The sequence below is a fragment of the Dreissena polymorpha genome, chromosome 12, assembly GCF_020536995.1.
Source record: "Dreissena polymorpha isolate Duluth1 chromosome 12, UMN_Dpol_1.0, whole genome shotgun sequence".
NCBI lineage: Eukaryota > Metazoa > Mollusca > Bivalvia > Myida > Dreissenidae > Dreissena > Dreissena polymorpha.
Genome location: NC_068366.1, coordinates 11,855,702 through 11,875,233, shown reverse-complemented (window position 1 = coordinate 11,875,233; position 19,532 = coordinate 11,855,702). Strand labels below are relative to the sequence as shown.

Here is a 19,532-nt window from a genome sequence, read left to right as displayed (position 1 = left end):
AATAGCATTTGCATAATCTGCATGTTTTATGAAATGTATATCTGATCTTTAGGAGTTTTTCCGTTAATATTCGTTCAAATCAAAATCTCACACATTACACCAATGGTTTGTAAACTCGACGTGATATGAAAATATTGCCTTTCAGGCTGCTTTAAATTTCAACTGATTTGAAGACAACTCTACAATCTCATATCATACCAAATGTCAACCATCTCGCTTTACTCAGAGAGTTCACTTTGAAGAGATAAGATAACACAAGATTGTACTCCGACGGCGGTGTTGCAAGTGTGTTATAGCAAATGTAGTGACTCTAAAGATGCCATCGATAATAGTATTTTCTGTCGCAATATACATCGGAGTTTTCTGTGGTGCATCACCTAATGCAGAGAATCAAGGTAAATGTAAATTTGAGAATATTTTTTGCGTAATCAGTACAGAGTAACTATGTTGAACCAGTAAAACAAACTATTCAGAATGAACTAAACATGTCAGCCTATATCGTTATTGTTCCCAAACGCATAACTATTATGTACACATGCACCCTTTTACGTATTATGTTTGAATATATAAACTTTATTTTAAACGATCATTGAAGTTTTTAAGCAGATCATGTCTTTTGATATTTATTATCTAATAACTGCGAAATCGACGAATTGCTTCTTCATGTATTAACGCTTTAATTTATTTCACAATTTTATTTTATCAAGATGTAAAACAATTGTTTTCAGCAGAGTAAGATATAGTGCTATAAATGCCAAAATTGTAAACAATATTTTACAATTATAGGCACGTGATATAATGTTCTTTTGGTCAATAGTGTATGGTTACTAAATGATTCCGGTCGATAGAAGTATTGACTATTTCTAAAACCATTTTACTTACTTAAAACATATAAATATTTCAATTGACGTGTTATGATTCTATTTGTCACAGCTTTGCTAAATAAAAGTTGATCAACATTTGGTGGAAGATTCAACAAACAATTGAATATTGTACAAAACGGTGCGAAATCATAATTTGAGATTGATTTAAAACACACGCGAAACGATTAAATACTTAGAAGTATTTGTGTTGTTTCCTTAACCTCTAATACAACACAAATATTGCTTCTTCAAGTTCAAGTAAAATACATTGTACAATATAAAGAGTGCGGATGACCGAGATGCTAGGGAAAGACCTTTTAAATCCAAAGTTCAACGTTCCAAATCCCGAAGGCGGCTAACTTTCTGTTCTTTTAATGTCATCTTTAATCGTATTTTATCATATGCTATACCCTGTTTCCCATGTTATACAACCATTACATATTTTTTATATTACACATGTGTAATTCAACATTTTTAAGCGTTTTCATTGGCTTAGTTTTCGTTTATTGACCAATCGCATTTTGGTATTTTGCTGAAATGACGTTGCAAATTACGTCACGAAATGTAAAAAACATTCGGGATTTATCATTATGTTTGCGTAAATATTTATTTATTTAATTTGCTCATTAAAAAGCATGCGATAAAAAAGATTTGACACTCGTTGTCATATCATACCATATTTTATTAAACTCGTCCAGGAAATTCGTTAGTAAGCTCGCCAAAGCCTCGCTTACTAACACAATTCCTAAACTCGTTTAATAAAATGTGGTATGATATGGCAGCTCGTGCCAGATCCTTTATGTATGTGTATACAAGGTTACCAAAGTGTCTAGTTCCGATATTAACTATACCAGTTTATGTTATTTTTTTACGAAATTGCCAATAAATGTGAAACCATCTTTTCAAAACAAACTTTTTGTTTTCCTATTCATTTTCAGATATATTGGTGCTTATTTTATTTGCGACTTATACCTACAGTTTATGCAACAGATAACGTATACTAAATTTGCGTTTATCTTGAAAACGCGAAAACATAGTCTTTGAGATGTCGTATGGCAAGAACAACATTTCTTTATCGGAATTATATCACACGCTGTCATGTTTACTACCCTTTTTTAAACTGCGTAACATCTGCATTTAAATTATTTTGTTTTTATCATGAATTTTTAATAACAGAACTTCAGATAGCCAAATATTTAAACATTCTTTTCAAATATAGATATATTTAGTAAAAGTTCATTTCCAAAAAAATATAACATAATATTCTGAATCTGGATCCCTGAGGTGTTTTTCTGCCTAAGTTTGGACTTGATTTTGATATACCTATTAAAAAACAAATAAGTGGTATCAACGAAATGTTGCTGCTTCTGCGTGTAAATAAAGTACAAAACAGTTTATAGAGTGGATATTTCATAATTGCATGTAATCGTTATGTTATTATCTTTCAGGTTGTCCCGATCTCAACAATCATGCAAACTGGGTAACAATTGGACCTTATATTAAAGATATCCAGTTGATAATTAATCGAGGTCGTGCGACCGTTTACTGTCAGACTGGTTATCTCGCATACCTTAAAATGACAGGAATAGTTTCCAATCACTTCGCAATCACGTGCAAGAATGGGGTTTGGGATGTCGACACTGTTTGTCGAGAAAAAGGTAAGTCCAAAAGCATAACACTTTATTCAAATTAATAATTTCATAAACCATTAAACCACGAAAAGCACCCGATCTAGACACAACATTTCCAAGCAGCGATTTCAAATATATTGTATCCCGTAATCCGAGAAGGTAATATAAACTGAGGCGTAAGCCGAGGTTTGCATCACCATTTCAAGTTTGGCAATACTTGTTATTAACCCTTTACGTGACGCGCTTATAATTGTATTTAATCGAACAAATAAACCGTGTCATTGTATCGAAATAAGCAATTTGGGTGAATCAATTGGTCCTGCCTAATATCATATACATATTTTGGACCCTGCAAATTTAGGACTTATAAAATTAAGTTACAAAATGACAAAATCAGCTTTCCGAACTTTTAAATTTTAGCATTACAAATGTGCGTCAAAAACTGTAATTACAAGCCATGTTTACATGATGACATGTTGTCGTTTGAAAGTTTTTGTACGTCGTGAGTTAACATAATAATAATATTAATCATAAGGAGCAGACTCGCATCACACAGGATGGAATAATGCTAATGTATTCAAAATGTTTATTGGATATTAAAGCCGACTATGTGATATCAAATTTAGTAAACACATGACTGCGAAACACTTTAACACGGCAATGGATGTAGATTGCGAAATATAATGAGCAGTGTAATTGGATGGAATTTGTTTCTTGTTTTGAAATTGCTATTCCATTTTAAGCAGGGTCGTCTAAACTGGTTTTAACAATATGTATTAGCAAATGCCTTACACACAAATAGATCTTTTTATTCAAAAATGGAATATTCTGACCAGTCATAGCGAATTTCGAAAACAATCGCGTTTTCGAAATAGGTCTCTCGTTTTGTGCATAGAAAAGGAATTGAAAATGCTTATTTCTGGAGTATTTTCTTATTTTTTAATGTATCGATGCTGGCATTTTCTAATACGTTATGTAAATTACATGGAAACAGTATGATGCAGCGTTTTCAAAATTGAACGTTCCAAAATATTCAAGATGGTCGCAAATTAATGCTTACCTTTATATGACGATGTGTAATGCGCAAACAAAACAATATGCCTATATGTAATGTTAATCTTGAGGCTGAGTAAATTTGGTAACCCTTTTGCAAGCTCTACACGTATTACAATAGAATTGTACATAAAAATAAATATCATGGGTTACTGAGGGAACAATGTAAGCGAAATATAAAACCGCGTCAACATTTCTTGCATAAAACAATAATTAAGAAGAATGGAAAACAATACAATTGTAGATGTTGCATATTCATCATAACTGTGTGAGTAGGATTTTTACATCAAGTATCATGGTTTCTTTCTGAGAGGATTTCAATGATGCCCGTTGCTCCTTTTAAACTCTTATAGACAAGAAGGAATTAAGTTGAGATTAGTATTGACTTAATTTAATTGTCACTAAGAAAAGTGTTATTCTATGGGTATGGCGCATATTAACCAAGGAGTAATTACGTTGCAAGTAAATATAACTTAAATTTCTTTTATGGCTTTTCAATTAGAATAACAGTGCTGTAAGATAACATTGTATTTACACTTTATTTTATTTATTATTTATTTTATTTACACTTGTATATTAGTGATTAGTGCTGGGCCACGACGCTTCATACAAACGATTTTAACCCCCTATTATTTGTATTGACCGTTCCAATGTGGTGATCAAAGATTCCGTCAATTGTATATTTCATGTTGTATTGTTTCTATCTATTGTAAGGACGATTGCTAACATATAACAGAAGTTAATGGTAAACAAAACATATGTCCTGATACACTGGAGTTTTATTGTTTGCTATGTTCAATATAAAGTGAAATCTTCAACTAATCACGATGACAAAATTAATTTGCGTGGGTCTAACCCATCGAACAGATGTTGCAGTTCCATGGATCTAATACATGTGTCACCATTTGATTTACTCGTCATGTTAAAACACTATTGATTCATAGATTCTCTTGAGCAATAGTTGGATTGGAACAAACACGGAGTGTGTTTATGACACAAAGAGTCAGAAACAGACGTGGACAGACAAACAGAGCGACAGACATAGCGATAGACAAATAAAGAGACCGACAGACAGACATACACGCATACACACAGACACACAGATAAATAGACACACAGACACACAGACAGAGAAAGGAGAAACAAACATATATAAATATTGGCATTATATGGGGATGCGTACGAAAAAAATGAGGTCAGCCTTCATAGTCAATGTTCTGATATATTTCGGAATATCTTTCATTCGAAATGTTTAACATAAATAAAATTAAACACGTTTAATTTGCATCTACTATTTAATCAATTTTTAACACGCGAGATTCGTTGTCCTACAACTGTATAAGAAATGATATTCTTCAAAAAGCCAAGGAAGGATCAGTTTTGACTTTTTTAACAAGAGATTAGCTTAAATGATAAAACAATGTTTGGCATGGTACTGCATACTATAAAATGCATTGCTAATGCTTAAAAAATAATGCTTTCCCGTGTGTCATCGGCCACAGAAATGCTTGTGAGAGAGAGAAGGAAGAACAAGCCATTGGTAACGACTAAAATCATGGACCTGTGTGACAAAATAAAAGAGATGAGGCATGAGGGGTACGCCAGTCGTCTGGACTATATGCACAATATTAGAAAGCGGAGAAAATGGAGGTAAGGAAGAAGATGAAAGAGGCCAATGAGGAATGGATTGAGGAACAAGGTATCATAATCGATAAAGAGATAAGTGCTGGCAGCAGTAAAAAGGCATACAGGCATCCTTAAGATCCTCACGAAGGACCAGTCAGTCCAAGGCCAGTGTTATATCAGACGCTGACGAAATCTCCTTACCGAGAGTGCTTCAGTTTATAACAGGTAGACTGAATACTGTAGTGCCCTCAACAACTACCTCATTCAACCAGTCTCCTTAAGAACGATTCCAAATCTTTTGGGCGACGAAAGTCCATCCAAAGGCAGAGGTGGAGAAGGCGTGGTCTTACGGCAGGACATTCTCCGTTAGTGGACAAAGTCCCTTCCAAGTTGATTAAGCAAGGAGGATTGGAAACGACTGCAGCAATGACAACGCTATGTCAAAAGATCTGGGAGGAGAAAATATAGTCTGAGGAGTGGACACAGTAATTTGTCATACCAATACCGAAAAGGGGCAACCACAAATTCTGCGAGAATTACCGCACCGTCAGGATCATTTGTCATTCCATCAAAGTCATGCTACGCATCATTCTTAATCGATTTCAAAGGTAGACCAAGGAACCGATGGCAGAAGAGCAGGCTGGACGGAGCACAGTGGAACAGATCTTCAGCTACGGAATCATTATTGAGAAACACATGAAACACCAACTCTTCCACAACTTTATTGACTTTAAGAAAGCTTTCGACCAGTGTAACACGATGACCTATGGTATATTATGAGAGAATTCTACATTGACGAAGGGCTGGTGCATGCCATTCAAGAACTCTACGGAAACGCCAGCAGCGCAGTACTTCTCAACGAACAGCATGGGGACATCATTGGGCTTCTGTCAGAAATTACTGATTCCTCCCGTTCTCTTCAACCTTTTCCAAGAAAAGATAATGCAAAGACTCTGCATGAACATCACACTTCAATCAAAAGTAGACTCTATGAAAGAGCAAGAGCATGCGGGATGGAGGTCAAAACGGAGAAGTCGAAGATCACCGTGAACAGCGCGACCAACACCAGTACAGACATCACCATGATCCGCGAGACGCTAAAAGAAGTGACCCAATTTATTTTTTTTAGCGCAACTCTGTCCAAGGATGGTACCAGTACTACTGACGTCCGAATATGAAAATTGCCATGGCGACCGCAGAGAAGGCCAGAATGAGAAGGTTGTCGACAAGCAGTTCCTTCAGCTTCCCCGGCAAAAACAGGCTCTACATGTCACTCATAATAGCCATCCTACTAAACGGCTGTGAACCGGAAAGCTTCACGCGGACACAGAACGCAGGATACAGGCATTTGAATGTCTCCGAAGTCTGCACCGCATCTCCTTCACGAAGCACACGACAAAATATTACGTCCGGAACATGACTGCAACACTTGTTGATCCACAAGAGCCCGTACCGGCGACCGTCAAACGACGAAAGCTTGCTTTGTATGAACACTGGTCACCAGGCATGACACTCTGTGCAAGACTGTTCTCGAGGGCCCGCTTGAGGGAGGTCAATGTCGGGGTGGTCAGACGAAAAGCTGGATGGACAATTTAAATCAGTGGATTAATTACTCTCAGAAGCACACAAAAGACCTGATTGGAGAAGGATTCCTGTATCATCCTTGCATATTTTTACTGATTTTTTAACTTGTACAAGTGTTATTCTCTTGTACAAATGTGTAGCCAATTAACAACTACATAACTACCAACAAAATATGTAGTAGATAATTTATATTATTCCTAACATATACATTTTACGACAATCAACAACACTGCAACTTAAAATCTGTGAACAAATGAATCCATTTAGGTTAACAGATACAATGTCAAAACTATCTACTAGCAAATAGTCGAGAAATAACTAATACAAATACGAAGTGCAATTTACAAGCTACTACCTTTATACCGTAAATATACTAAGGTCAATGCTATTTATATAACCTTTTGACCCCTAAAATGAAATAATTGCATCTACAAGAAGTTATCGGTGTAACATTCTAACTTTAAATGCAATTACAAGCTACAATATATATATATGCTATGTACAGATAGACCACGCAATGCAACTTATTGTCAACCAAATCATTTTTAAATCAGTACAAAACAAAATGTTTCACCAATGAAACTGACACGTATCAACCGATGAACAAGTCTGAAATGTATAATTAGTTTCTCATTGTATAATCAAAAAATATCTCTCCTTGTATAAACAAGAAATATGCCATCATTTTTTCTAATTAACTTAGAAATTTAAAGACAATCTAATAATTACATTATATACACCATTTTCTTGTATACACTATTTGTTAAACTAAGTAAAGCTATATACTTTAGCCTACATTTTCTGAAACTAGGGAGAAAATATTTTCTTTGGCTTAACTTTTCTCCCTGCTCTGGTAATATAAGGATTTTCTATCCTTTCATCATCATCAACTTTCTGTGTATCTGATTCTAGAATCTCGATAGAATCATCAGGATGTACCTCCTCCTCATTTTCCACAGAACTTAACTCCATATCATGGGGTGGACTTGGAGAAAGACAAGGTTTTAATTGATCTACGTGGACCACCAGTATTTTTTGGAATGGACATGTTGGATCTGATAGGTGACATCAGTTACCTTTCTCAATACTTGATATGGCCCTACCCACCCTAAAACTAATTTTACTTTTTCATTTGGTGGATACCAGCGCCATACCATGTCATTTTCTTGAAATGTTCTGGGTTTTAAACCCCTGGCATATGCTTTATTTTGTTTTTCAGCTGCTCGCTGTAGGTTTTCAGCAACCTTTGCATAGGCATTTTTTATTGCATTTCGGAGCCATTCCACATAATGTGAAGGACAAGTAAAGCATGCTGGGACTTTCTCTTGTACTATACATAATGTCAGTAGGCAGCATTCATTCTCTACCAAACATAAGTAAATTTGGTGAACATTTAATGCTCTCATGAACAGATGAGCGATAAGTCAACATTATGAAAGGTAAATGGTCATCCCAGTCATTTCTAGTTTCATTCACAAACATTGCCAGAAGTGATTGAATTGTTCTATTATGTCTCTCTACCATTCCATCTGATTTTGGATTGTATGGAACTGTTCTTTTTTTTTCAATGCCCAGTAATTTACAAGTATGTGCAAATAGATGAGACTCAAACTTTGGACCTTGATCTGTATGTATGATAGAAGGAACAGCGAATCTACATATGAAATTTGTAACTAGCCTGTCAGCTACAGTAATGGCTGTATGATCAGGCAAAGGATACGCCTCTGTGTATTTCGTTAAATAATCACTGACTACCATAATATATGTCATACCATTGGTTGTTGTAGGTAAGGGACCCATTATGTCTATTTCTATCCTATCTAATGGTTGGTAAGATATGTCCTGTTTCAAAGGAGATTTACCCATACCAGGCCCAGGTTTGCGCCTTTCAAATGTTTCACACTCAGCGACCCAGCGCTTCTGTCAGCATTCAAATTTGGCCAATAAAATCTTTGTCTGATACGAGCAATAGTTCTATCTCTACCCAAATGTCCTGCAGTTCTGTTTTTGTGCAAAGAATCGAAAAAATCACAGTCTACTCTATACAAAACATTGCCTTTGAACTGTAAGCTATCCCACAAACTCCACAACGTTCTAACATTTTGTGAAAATCTAACAATGACAGATTTACTAGGTTTAAGGTCAAATCTTTTCTTTAAGTCAATTACAATAGCTATGTCAGAATATTGACTCTGAAAATGGGATAGTTCCTCTAATGACCAGATTGGTAACCAATAAGGCTGGTTTTGTTCTTCGGGGTCAGAATTATCAAGATTACTTATTTTTCTAACAAACATTTTCTGTGCATAAACTGTGTCAGTAAAAGTAGTTAATTTGTCACAGTTAACATACATGTTGCATGACAGTCTGGACAGGTATCTCTTTTACATTTCCTGGGATTGTGCGACATGGCATCTGCATTGCTATGCAAAAATCCTTTCCTATATTGAACTTCAAAGTCATAGGTATCAAGTACTGTGAGCCAACGTGTCAACATGCCTTCCGGTTCCTTGAAATTGTTAAACCATGCTAAAGATGCATGGTCGGTCCTTACAATAAATTTGCGACCCCACAAATAATGTCGAAATTGTTTCAAAAGAATTGTGTCACCACAGCTAACAACTCTATTAGTGTAGTACAATATTTTTGTTGTGATTTGTTCAATGACCTACTTGCATAAGCAATTACCCTTTCTTCCCCCTTTTGAATTTGAGACAAAACTGCACCGATATCAGTTTGACAACCATCCGTATCTGTTCCTGTAGTATCAGGGAAACCTAAAACTGGGGGAGAAATTAACATTGTTTTTAGGTCTTCAAAAGCGGTTTGACAAGTATCTGACCAGACAAATTTTCTTCGTTTTTGCGTCAACTCAGTTATTGGAGCAGCTAACTTAGCAAAATCAGGAATGAACTTCGATACTAACTGAGAAGTCCAAGACAGCTTTTAACTTCAGTTTTGTTTTGTGGAATTGGCCAAGATTGAACAGCTTCGATTTTGGAGGGATTACATGAGATCCCTTTCTCAGAAACAATATGACCAAGGTATTCAACTTGCTTTTGAAACAATTTACCTTTGTTTGGTTTCAGTTTAAGATTTACATAGCGAAATCTGCTAAAGAATTGGCGAAGATTTTGTAATGTGCTCTCGAATGTATTACTAAAGAAAATAATATCATCCAAATAGCACAGACATTGTTTCCATTGCATGCCGCGCAACACCAATTCGATTTATCTTTCGAAGCTAGAAGGCGCGTTACAAAATCCGAATGGCATGATCTTGAAATGGTACAGTCCGCAGTGTGAACTGATGCGGTCAAGTGTTTATGCTTATCAGACATTTTGACTTCCCAGTACCCACTTGTCAAATCTGAAGTACAAAAGAAGTTTGCTCCTGAAAGCGTATCAAGTACCTCGCTGATTTTTGGAAGAGGATATGCATTCTGTCTAGTAACAGCATTTAATTTTCTGTAATCTATGCAAAAACGTATATACTTATCCTTCTTTTTGACTAAAACAATTGGGAAAGCCCATGCGCTATGACTAGGTTCTATGATATTTTGATCAAGCATTTTTTGGATTTCTGTTTCTACAATATGTCTATGAGTAATAGGTACCCACCAAGGTGGAATTTTGATTGGTCTCGAGTCGCCTACATCAATGGAGTGTTCAACTAGGTATGTTTGTGTGACCTTTCCGGTGTCATTTGTAAAACTATCATATGTTCGTGATGATTTTATGTTTCAGAAGACTCTGCTAGCAATGGTTTTAAATGATCTGGTATTTCATTCAGGTTCTGGGAGTGAGCCTCACCTTTTACTTCGGTTAAAGAGCAGACAGGTTGAAGAGAAGCAACCGTTAAGTTTTTCTCTATTGTAACATTTTTGCTTGTAAGATTTAATAATGTTATGGGTATTGTGCTTTGATTTGAATCTACTACTGCTTTTGCCATCAGTAAACCTCTTTTCTGAACAAGTTTATAAGGCTCAACTATTCAATGATTTTCTATAAATAAACCATCAACCTTTGCTTCAATTGTCAATTTCGATTCTGCTGGTATTGTAGCGGGAATCACTCAGTCTTATCCCAGCAACTTTGTTATTTTCATATCTTATTAGCCTTATTTTATTTTTTCATATCTGCATTACAGCTTTTCCAAATTTCAAACTAACATCAAATTCTTCTAAGACATCCTCACCAAGAATTGCACTAATTTCATCCAATTTAGACACCAAGGATTCATATGAAAACAACTCATTGTCTATTTCGAAATCAAGTTTTGTCTTCTATAAAATCTCTAAACTACCACCATTTGCTGCTGTGAGGGTATAATTTACCCTCTTTAGCATATCCAAATTGATACCCAACTGTGTAGCTACAGTAACAGAGAGGATACTAACAACTGATCAACTGTCAATTAGAGCTTGGAAATTATAACCATTTGATGATATTTTGGCAAATAAACAAGATCGCTTTCTGATTGAATTCAAGACAATATTTTGCTGTCCATGACTCTCGAAATTCTCAAGGACTGAAATTTCGGGCACAACTTCAGTCGTAGCTAGTTTTCCGACATATTCTTTGGACAAATTGGCGCAGTATGACCTCTCTCATGACAGTTGAAACATTCGACATTCTTTGGCTTTTCTCGACTATTTGACCTGCTCCTACTGCGATTGATAGAATGACTCAGAGATTTTATCAAATCCGCTATTTTATTGAGGGTAATATCACTAGATTTGGTTTCATTGATTGTATGACACTCTACTCTAGGAATTTCATCATCAAATCTGGGTTTTCTTAGAATACCCTGGGAGCCCTCAAATGCCTAAAATTCGATGGCCAATGCAATTGCTGTATCTATCGTAATAGGGTGTCTGTATTGAACATGACTACGAACCTCCTGTCGATTCAGACCGTTTATGAACTGATCAATAACATAAATCTCTCTAGCTTCTGAGTGAATTGTTGGATAGGCCTGTAGGCAAAGCTTTTGCAAAGCATAGCCGAAATCTGCAGCAGACTCAGTTTTCTTATGACGTCTGTTTCGAAACTCGCACCTATATGCTGTTTCTCTTTCAATTGGACTAAACCTACGACCCAACACCTCAAGCTGTAATTGTTCATCTGAGAAGGTTGCAAATCACTTAATAATTTCTGAGCATTTCCCTTCAGACTCATGATTAACTGTTGTGTCTTTTCTAAGTTGACCCAATCGTTCCAATGTGCAACATTCTCAAAATGCACAATATAGTCACGCCAATCTGCACTTTGACCATCAAATTTTGCTGGTTCTTTAGCCTTTTGCTTTGATCGCTTTATGTGAGACTGAGTCTGATTACGCCATGTATCTTACCTTTGTTCACTTAGTCGATTTTGAGCCATATTAGGTTTAAATGCAAATGAACCGTAAGGTCTTCTATCGTTTGTCTCTACAGGGGCATGTCTGTACATATCCCTTGGTAAATATCTACTATCATCAGGAAAATGATATGTTGACGTTGGTAGGACATTGTCATAGTTACAAGCAGATGGTTTGTTCTGTTCTATGGAGATATTTGTTGTGGGTCTATATGAGGTGGGAAAATTTTGCCTATTCCTGTTTATGTTTGAAGATGTGTTCCCATGTTTATCATATCCATCAATACAGAAGTGCTCATCATTGTGTTGTACATTTCCAGGCAAAATGATATGCCTTTGTTCTAAATTGCCATCATACCCAGACCTATGTGGCGTATGCACAATATGACAGTTCCTATTTGATTGCTGTTGAACTTGGTCATTCTTTGCGTCTGGTGATGTGTATGCCAAGTCAAGCTGCAATTGATGGTGCAATAATTCCTGTCTATAATTTGCAAAGTGATTTGTCATATTGTTATGAGGTTTGCTTGTTTTGTCCATGCTCATAGGAGTGTGTGTGCGTTCTTGTTTGACATTAACCAATGTATCAAAGCGAGCTGCCCCCCTTGTGTAATGGTATGCCATATCTCTATCATAAGTTGTCCCCCATGTGTCATGATGTTCTGTGCCTCTATTCAAGGCTGGTCCCCTTGTGTCATGATAATCTGTGCCGCAATTCAAGGCTGGTCCCATTGTGTCATGATAATCTGTACCTCAATTCAAGACTGGTCCCCTTGTGTCATGATAATCTGTGCCTCAATTCAAGGCTGGTCCCCTTGTGTCATGATATGCCATATCTCAACAAAGGTTCTCCCCCTAGTGCCATGATGTTCTGTGCCTCTGTTCAAGGCTGGGCCCCTTGTGTCATGATATTCTGTATCTCTACGAAAGGTTGTCCCCCTTGTGTCATGATGCGAAATGTTTCTATCAAAGTTTGTCTCAATTGTAGCCATGTATTTAAATTCAGTGCGATTTGTTACAGGTTGTGTCATTGTTCTTTTGTTTGTGTCATCACATGCTTTGTTTGACCTTAAAGTTGGAAGGTCAATGTAAGAACCCAGCAAGAATGAGTCATCATCGGCTGGATTTGATTTTATAGATTTACCATCTTTTTGATATGGTTCCATAGGTATCCACCATGCGTTTAACTCACTCATTTGGAAAGAATATAAAGTTATACAATGATGTCAATCAAGATTCAAAATTGTAATTATTCTACCACAATAATTTTGTGTTGACAACTACACCATTCCATAATTTATTAAAGCCACTTGTAAATGTCTTTCAAATTCATGCCATGCAATGCAATGTACACTATCTAAATCACTTCAGATACGGTCTGATGACTACGATACAACCAGCGTGAACTACATGTACAATTTTCAAAAGAAATACACACTGCCCACTACACGAGGAAATTGAGATACCAATATGCCCTACGATTGATGTACTCTTATCAGACAATGTATTCAATATACAAATATACTGTGTTAACGAGTTTCCAATATAGCATTAATTTTATTCACTATCACGATGAATTTTCCATATGTTTGAAGAACAGAGATAAATTGACCTTACATAATATACATGAAGATTTGCAATGACCGAACTAGCCACAAAATGTAACAGTATACATGCAAGTTTACGACCAGACGAGCCCCCAAAATGTTACCGGTTTCCCTTCGTAATTACTGTTAACAACCAAAACACCTTTATGCGAGACACATTTTTATTTAGATTCTCTGTTGTTCCATATAAACACAAGTTAACATTTCTTTTTTAAAAAGCCTATTAACCAATACAAACGCCGCTTTTTAACAGCGTTAGGCTCAGCCAATGTGCAGTTTATAGTGAGTATTGCATTTATATCGCATCTAATTTAATTATAAATAAAGCTATTTTTTAAATTACTAGATTTTTATTAAAGCACCGCACCAACACTGCAAAGTTTTCTATTTTTATCAATGGTACAGCCCAGTAAAATCGGGCTGTCCATTTTATGGCCGTTTTCGACCTTTTAATGCAGAGTTTTATGTTAAGCAGTGTGCTCGGGCAATGGTTTAATCACCGAAGTCCCGAGGGTAAACAACCCCATTAGTCAGTTAGACACATGTTAAATATAATCACTGTTTTATAAATACTTTAAATACTTAATTTAATGAAATAATCTACACTTTTTTGACAAGTCCTAATAAAATGAATTTAGCTTTCTAATTATTGAAAACAATTGACTATTTAGAGGGGAGGGGATGGCTCCGTTCTCGACTTAGGTAAAAGTTACATTGGGTGTCTCTTGAACTCGGCGATCAATTTCAAAAATCAAAAGCCTTATATTCCCTTTTGGCAGAGACAAGCATGGGAATCTCATGCACAAACCTTCGGCAACTGCCTAAAGTAAGAGGGACCATAAAAAAGTAATCTTTACATTGAATAGATATTTAAATTATTCAATATAGACTAAAAGGGTTTATAGCTTATAGTAAAGTTTAACTCTAGTTGTGAAACAGCCCTCCTGTGTATTAAATAAAATGCACGAGTGATTTAACATGTACACAGGCTTAGACAACCTTAGTTCAACAGTTAGTTAGAACAATTGCAGAATAAGATCTATAATGTATAACAATAGAAGGCTGATAATAGAATTTTAATCTAAATAGTAAAGACTAGATTTAATACTAAAATGTATATGTTGTAAAGGAAAAATCATTCCTACTACAAAACCTTCTTGTTATAATTGAAAAATTGTACGGATGTTTATGACATTTTGTTCTTGCCTAATGATCCGCAAAATCCTTGTTTATATGTCATTAATCATAGAAGACATATTGGAACTGGGCTATCGGTCACTTATCATACGGTATAATGTCATATACATTATCATAATTAAATGGTGTACTATCAACAATTAAACAAAAAATCAACAATGTTGTTTTTTCGGAAGCTAAACGCTGTGTACTTCTCACACTACTTAAGACTAACAACATTTCCAAACCTTGGAAAACATACCGTTTAAATAATAACTAATTATATCAACAGTTGCTCATACAATATAAAAGACCATTAGACCACACATTTTGTATTCGTATTATCTTATTATTAATTTGATGCAAGTTCCTAATTACATGTATTTTATTGTTTAACGATCTTAATACAAATATGGATTTCCATATAGTTTATGAAATACATAAATTCAACAATGGCAGTTATGGTTATATTTCCATTGACCTTTGTCGGTTTTCGCAAGTAACTATGTCTATAAATATACATGTCTCTATGATTGTAAATACTCAATTCTTATTCCAGACTGCCAAGACCCACCAGTTCTACAGAATGGCTACATCAACGCAACATCCACAACGTACAATTCCACTGTCATGTATTCGTGTTATCCAGGATATACCATGTTCGGTGAGAGGTCCATCACGTGCCTCGACACTGGAAACTGGAGCGGCATGCTTGTCAACTGTGTCATAAAGGGTAAGAGTATTGAATAAGTACAAAAAGCCTACAAATGCACTGTGTGTGGAGAATGAATTTTTTGTTATGTTTGTGTATGTATCAACTTTACCTTGACTAAAACGAATTCTTAGAACCACTTCACTTTTTTACCAGACTGTCAAAACCCACCAATTCTGCAGGATGGCTACCAAAACGCAACATCCACAACATACAATTCCACCGTCATATACTCGTGCACGCCAGGGTATAGAATGATTGGTGATAACTCCATCACGTGCCTTGACACTGGAAACTGGAGCGAACTGCTGGCAAACTGCACAATAAAGGGTAAGATTCTTGAATAAATACCACACAACATCAACACGTATGCGTTTACTTTGTTTTATATGTTATATTTGTATTTCAAACTAAAACCTGTGTTTTGTTTGAAAGATGTGTTGCCTGAATAATCGTTTCCAAACTGATGTCTTTCTTCTTAAATCTTTTTTGATCTTATGCATTTCATGTTTGGTAAATCTGAGACAGATTGTGGAACGCCACCCATGCTGACTAATGGTCATCGAACATTCCTTAACACAACCGTCAACTCCACCATTTATTACGTTGATGATTGGATCAGAGCAGTGCTTGCTATACTTTGCCTTTTGCATTTGTTTCTAAGGTCTAGTAACTGTCGCAACAATTATCCGTATGTATGGATTATTATAATTATCCATCGCTGTTACAGACTGTAAAGACCCACCAGTACTATGGAATGGCTTCCGCAACGCAACATCCACAACGTACAATTCCACTGTCATATACTCGTGCAATCCAGGTTATACCATGTTTGGTGAGAGCTTCATCACGTGCCTCGACACAGGGAACTGGAGCGAACTTCTTGTCAACTGCACGATAAAGGGTAAGATTCTTGAAAAAGTAAAGCCGTTAAATACAGCGTGCGTCGCTTTAGCATGCATGATTGTCGTTTAAATTAATCATGATTGACGTTCCATCCCATGATCGTGTGTTCGCTGCGCGTAAATGGATGAAAGAGTATTGAATAAGTACAAAAAAGCCTACAAATGCACTGTGTGTGGAGAATAAATTGTTTGTTATGTTTGAGTATGTATCAACTTTACTTTGACTAAAAAGAATTCTTAAAACCACTTCACTTTTTTTACAAGACTGTCAAAACCCACCAGTTCTGCAGGATGGCTACCAAAACGCAACATCCACAACATACAATTCCACTGTCATATACTCGTGCAAGCCAGGATATAGAATGATTGGTGATAACTCCATCACGTGCCTTGACACTGGAAACTGGAGCGAACTGCTGGTAAACTGCACAATAAAGGGTAAGATTCTTGAATAAATACCACAAAACATCAACACGTATGCGTTTACTTTGTTTTATATGTTATATTTGTATTTCAAACTAAAACCTGTGTTTTGTTTGAAAGATGTGTTGCCTGAATAATCGTTTCCAAACTGATGTCTTTCTTCTCAAATCTTTCTTGATCTTATGCATTTCATGTTTGGTTAATATGAGACAGATTGTGGAACGCCACCCATGCTGACTAATGGTCATCGAACATTCGTTAAATCAACCGTCAACACCACCATAGAGTATACCTGTAACCCAGGATATGACTTGAATGGAAAACGCAATGTCAATTGCATTGAAACAGGAACCTGGAGTATATTGGAGGCAAACTGTACCATGAAAGGTGAAGGATATATAATATGTCTATGTCGTTATTAATTGTTTTCAGAATCGAGTATGCCGTTATGCAATTATTTAAATAAAAATGTCTTAATTTTTATGATTTTACCACTAACCCCGCTTTATTTGCAGATTGCCATAGTCCCCCAGTCCTAAAAAATGGCTTCGTCACCGTTTCAACGACAACCTACAATTCCACTGCCGTATACACATGTTCTTCTGGTTATGACATGCACGGACCTAACTCCATCGCATACCTTGCGACTGGAGAATGGGATAAACTTGATGCGAACTGCACCATCAAGGGTAAGATCAATATAGAAACTGCAATTATTAAGTCAACGAACCGATAAAACTGGGCCTCTTCGCACATATTAAAACCCGAATAATACTCTTAAATGTAGATGCCGGCTGCTCGGGGATCATTTGGAAAAATAACGGTTCATGTATTTTATGCAATTTCTTAAATTGAAATATATATATATGTTACTGCCAACCGCTCATTCGAGTATTATAGGCAGATATGAACACTGTCGAGTCCGTTTCCTGGGAAGAACCAGTACTTGGTGTCTATGGAGAAGATAATTAGAACGCTCACCGAGTAGGGAGCGAACCCACGAACTCCCGATCGCTAGGCGGACACCTCATCCACTACACCACCGCGACCTTAAGTATATATATATATATATATATATATATATATATATATATATATATATATATATATATATATATATATATATATATATATATATATATATAAACATGATATTCGTATGCAAGCGTATTTCTAAGATTGTAACATATTTACAAATAATGCCGAGCGAAAGCACAATAACCACAACTATTTGTAGCGTAAACGTGTGTATATGCATGCTTTATCTGTATATTTAACACGTTTTAAACGATATAAAACTAATAACATATTAAGTTAATAAAGCAACCGGCATGTGTTTATCCAATTAAAATTACAACTGTTCTCGTCAAACCTGTTCATTACAGTTTTTATTAGACGCATGGTTATATGGAGATTCCAAAAGTTTTGTTGCGGAGGATCATCTTTCTCAAATTGTATATTATGTACTTCTCAGTAATCTGTATATAATCTCAGATATACTTATATCAAATAACTATAAATTTAGGTTGTGTCGATCTCCATCTTCCCGAACACTGGGAAACAATTGGACCCAACATTCAACATATCAAGATCCTACCAATTCCTTATCATGCGTTGGTGTATTGTCAACCTGGTTATAGCGCATTCCTGGCTAGCCACCACACATACTCAGAACACTTTCAAATCACGTGCAGAGACGGTACTTGGAAATCCCACTCGGTTTGCCAAAAGATAGGTAATTATATAAAATTACATATCTTTTATCCGTTTCTACAATGTGTATATTTTATTGATTTGTTATTTTGTAGTGATAACAAATTTTTTAATAAAGCTGTAAAGGTACTACATTTTTTAAACTTGTAATTTGATTTGACTTGCAATGTCTTGCCAGCTTACAATTACAACAATCATCAAACTTAAAGAGAATGACTAGCAATTTAATTAAATAGAACCGTTATTTCTTGTTATATCTAAACATCAGTTGAGAAAAAATATATTTAATATTTGTTTAATGCTTTAACTCTTTATTCGAAACGATTTTGACGTATTGAATCATCTTCAAAACATATATTTTCTTACTTAACTGAAAATAGTATTTCTCTGTTACACCTCGAAAAAAACACATATCATCTACAGAATTCAGCTTTAATTTACATTATATGTACTCATCAATAATTTGTATGCGAAACTTTCTTTCTATAAGATACTATATTGCCATCCAACTGCTTGCACATAGTATATTTAACATTAATGCTTTTGTAGATGCAGCACATCTGATCGGATAGCAAATCGTCTATGACATGGAACTGAAATGTTGTGATGTGGTTAATTAAGTATGGGTAAAAACTAACTCTGTACATTATTTGTGGTGATAGTCGTCCATGTGTTTTGTTGTATTGATTACGTAGCCTATACTGAAAAAAAGAGTCAATAACGACTGACTGAATTTGTAAGAACATTGCTCAATAATTAATCGGTTGTCTATTCGTAAAACCGATGGCCGTCTGTAAGGTTAGTCAAACAAAAACTAATGGTTTAAAACGATCGGATATTATACAGCAAGACTGAACATTCAGAGGAAGTTTCATATAA

The 19,532-nt window shown here is 35.6% G+C and overlaps 1 protein-coding gene across 1 annotated transcript; it reads left to right on the top strand.

The window, feature by feature from the left end:
• Positions 1-240: 240 nt before the first annotated feature.
• LOC127854089 (sushi, von Willebrand factor type A, EGF and pentraxin domain-containing protein 1-like) lies at positions 241-19,297 on the top strand. Its single transcript, XM_052389082.1, has 10 exons — positions 241-395; positions 2,312-2,521; positions 15,460-15,633; positions 15,769-15,942; positions 16,343-16,516; positions 16,782-16,955; positions 17,154-17,327; positions 17,456-17,629; positions 18,466-18,675; positions 19,203-19,297. The coding sequence occupies exons 1-10, from the start codon at positions 317-319 to the stop codon at positions 19,223-19,225; spliced, it is 1,566 nt and encodes a 521-aa protein (XP_052245042.1). The 5' UTR covers positions 241-316; the 3' UTR covers positions 19,226-19,297.
• Positions 19,298-19,532: the final 235 nt, after the last annotated feature.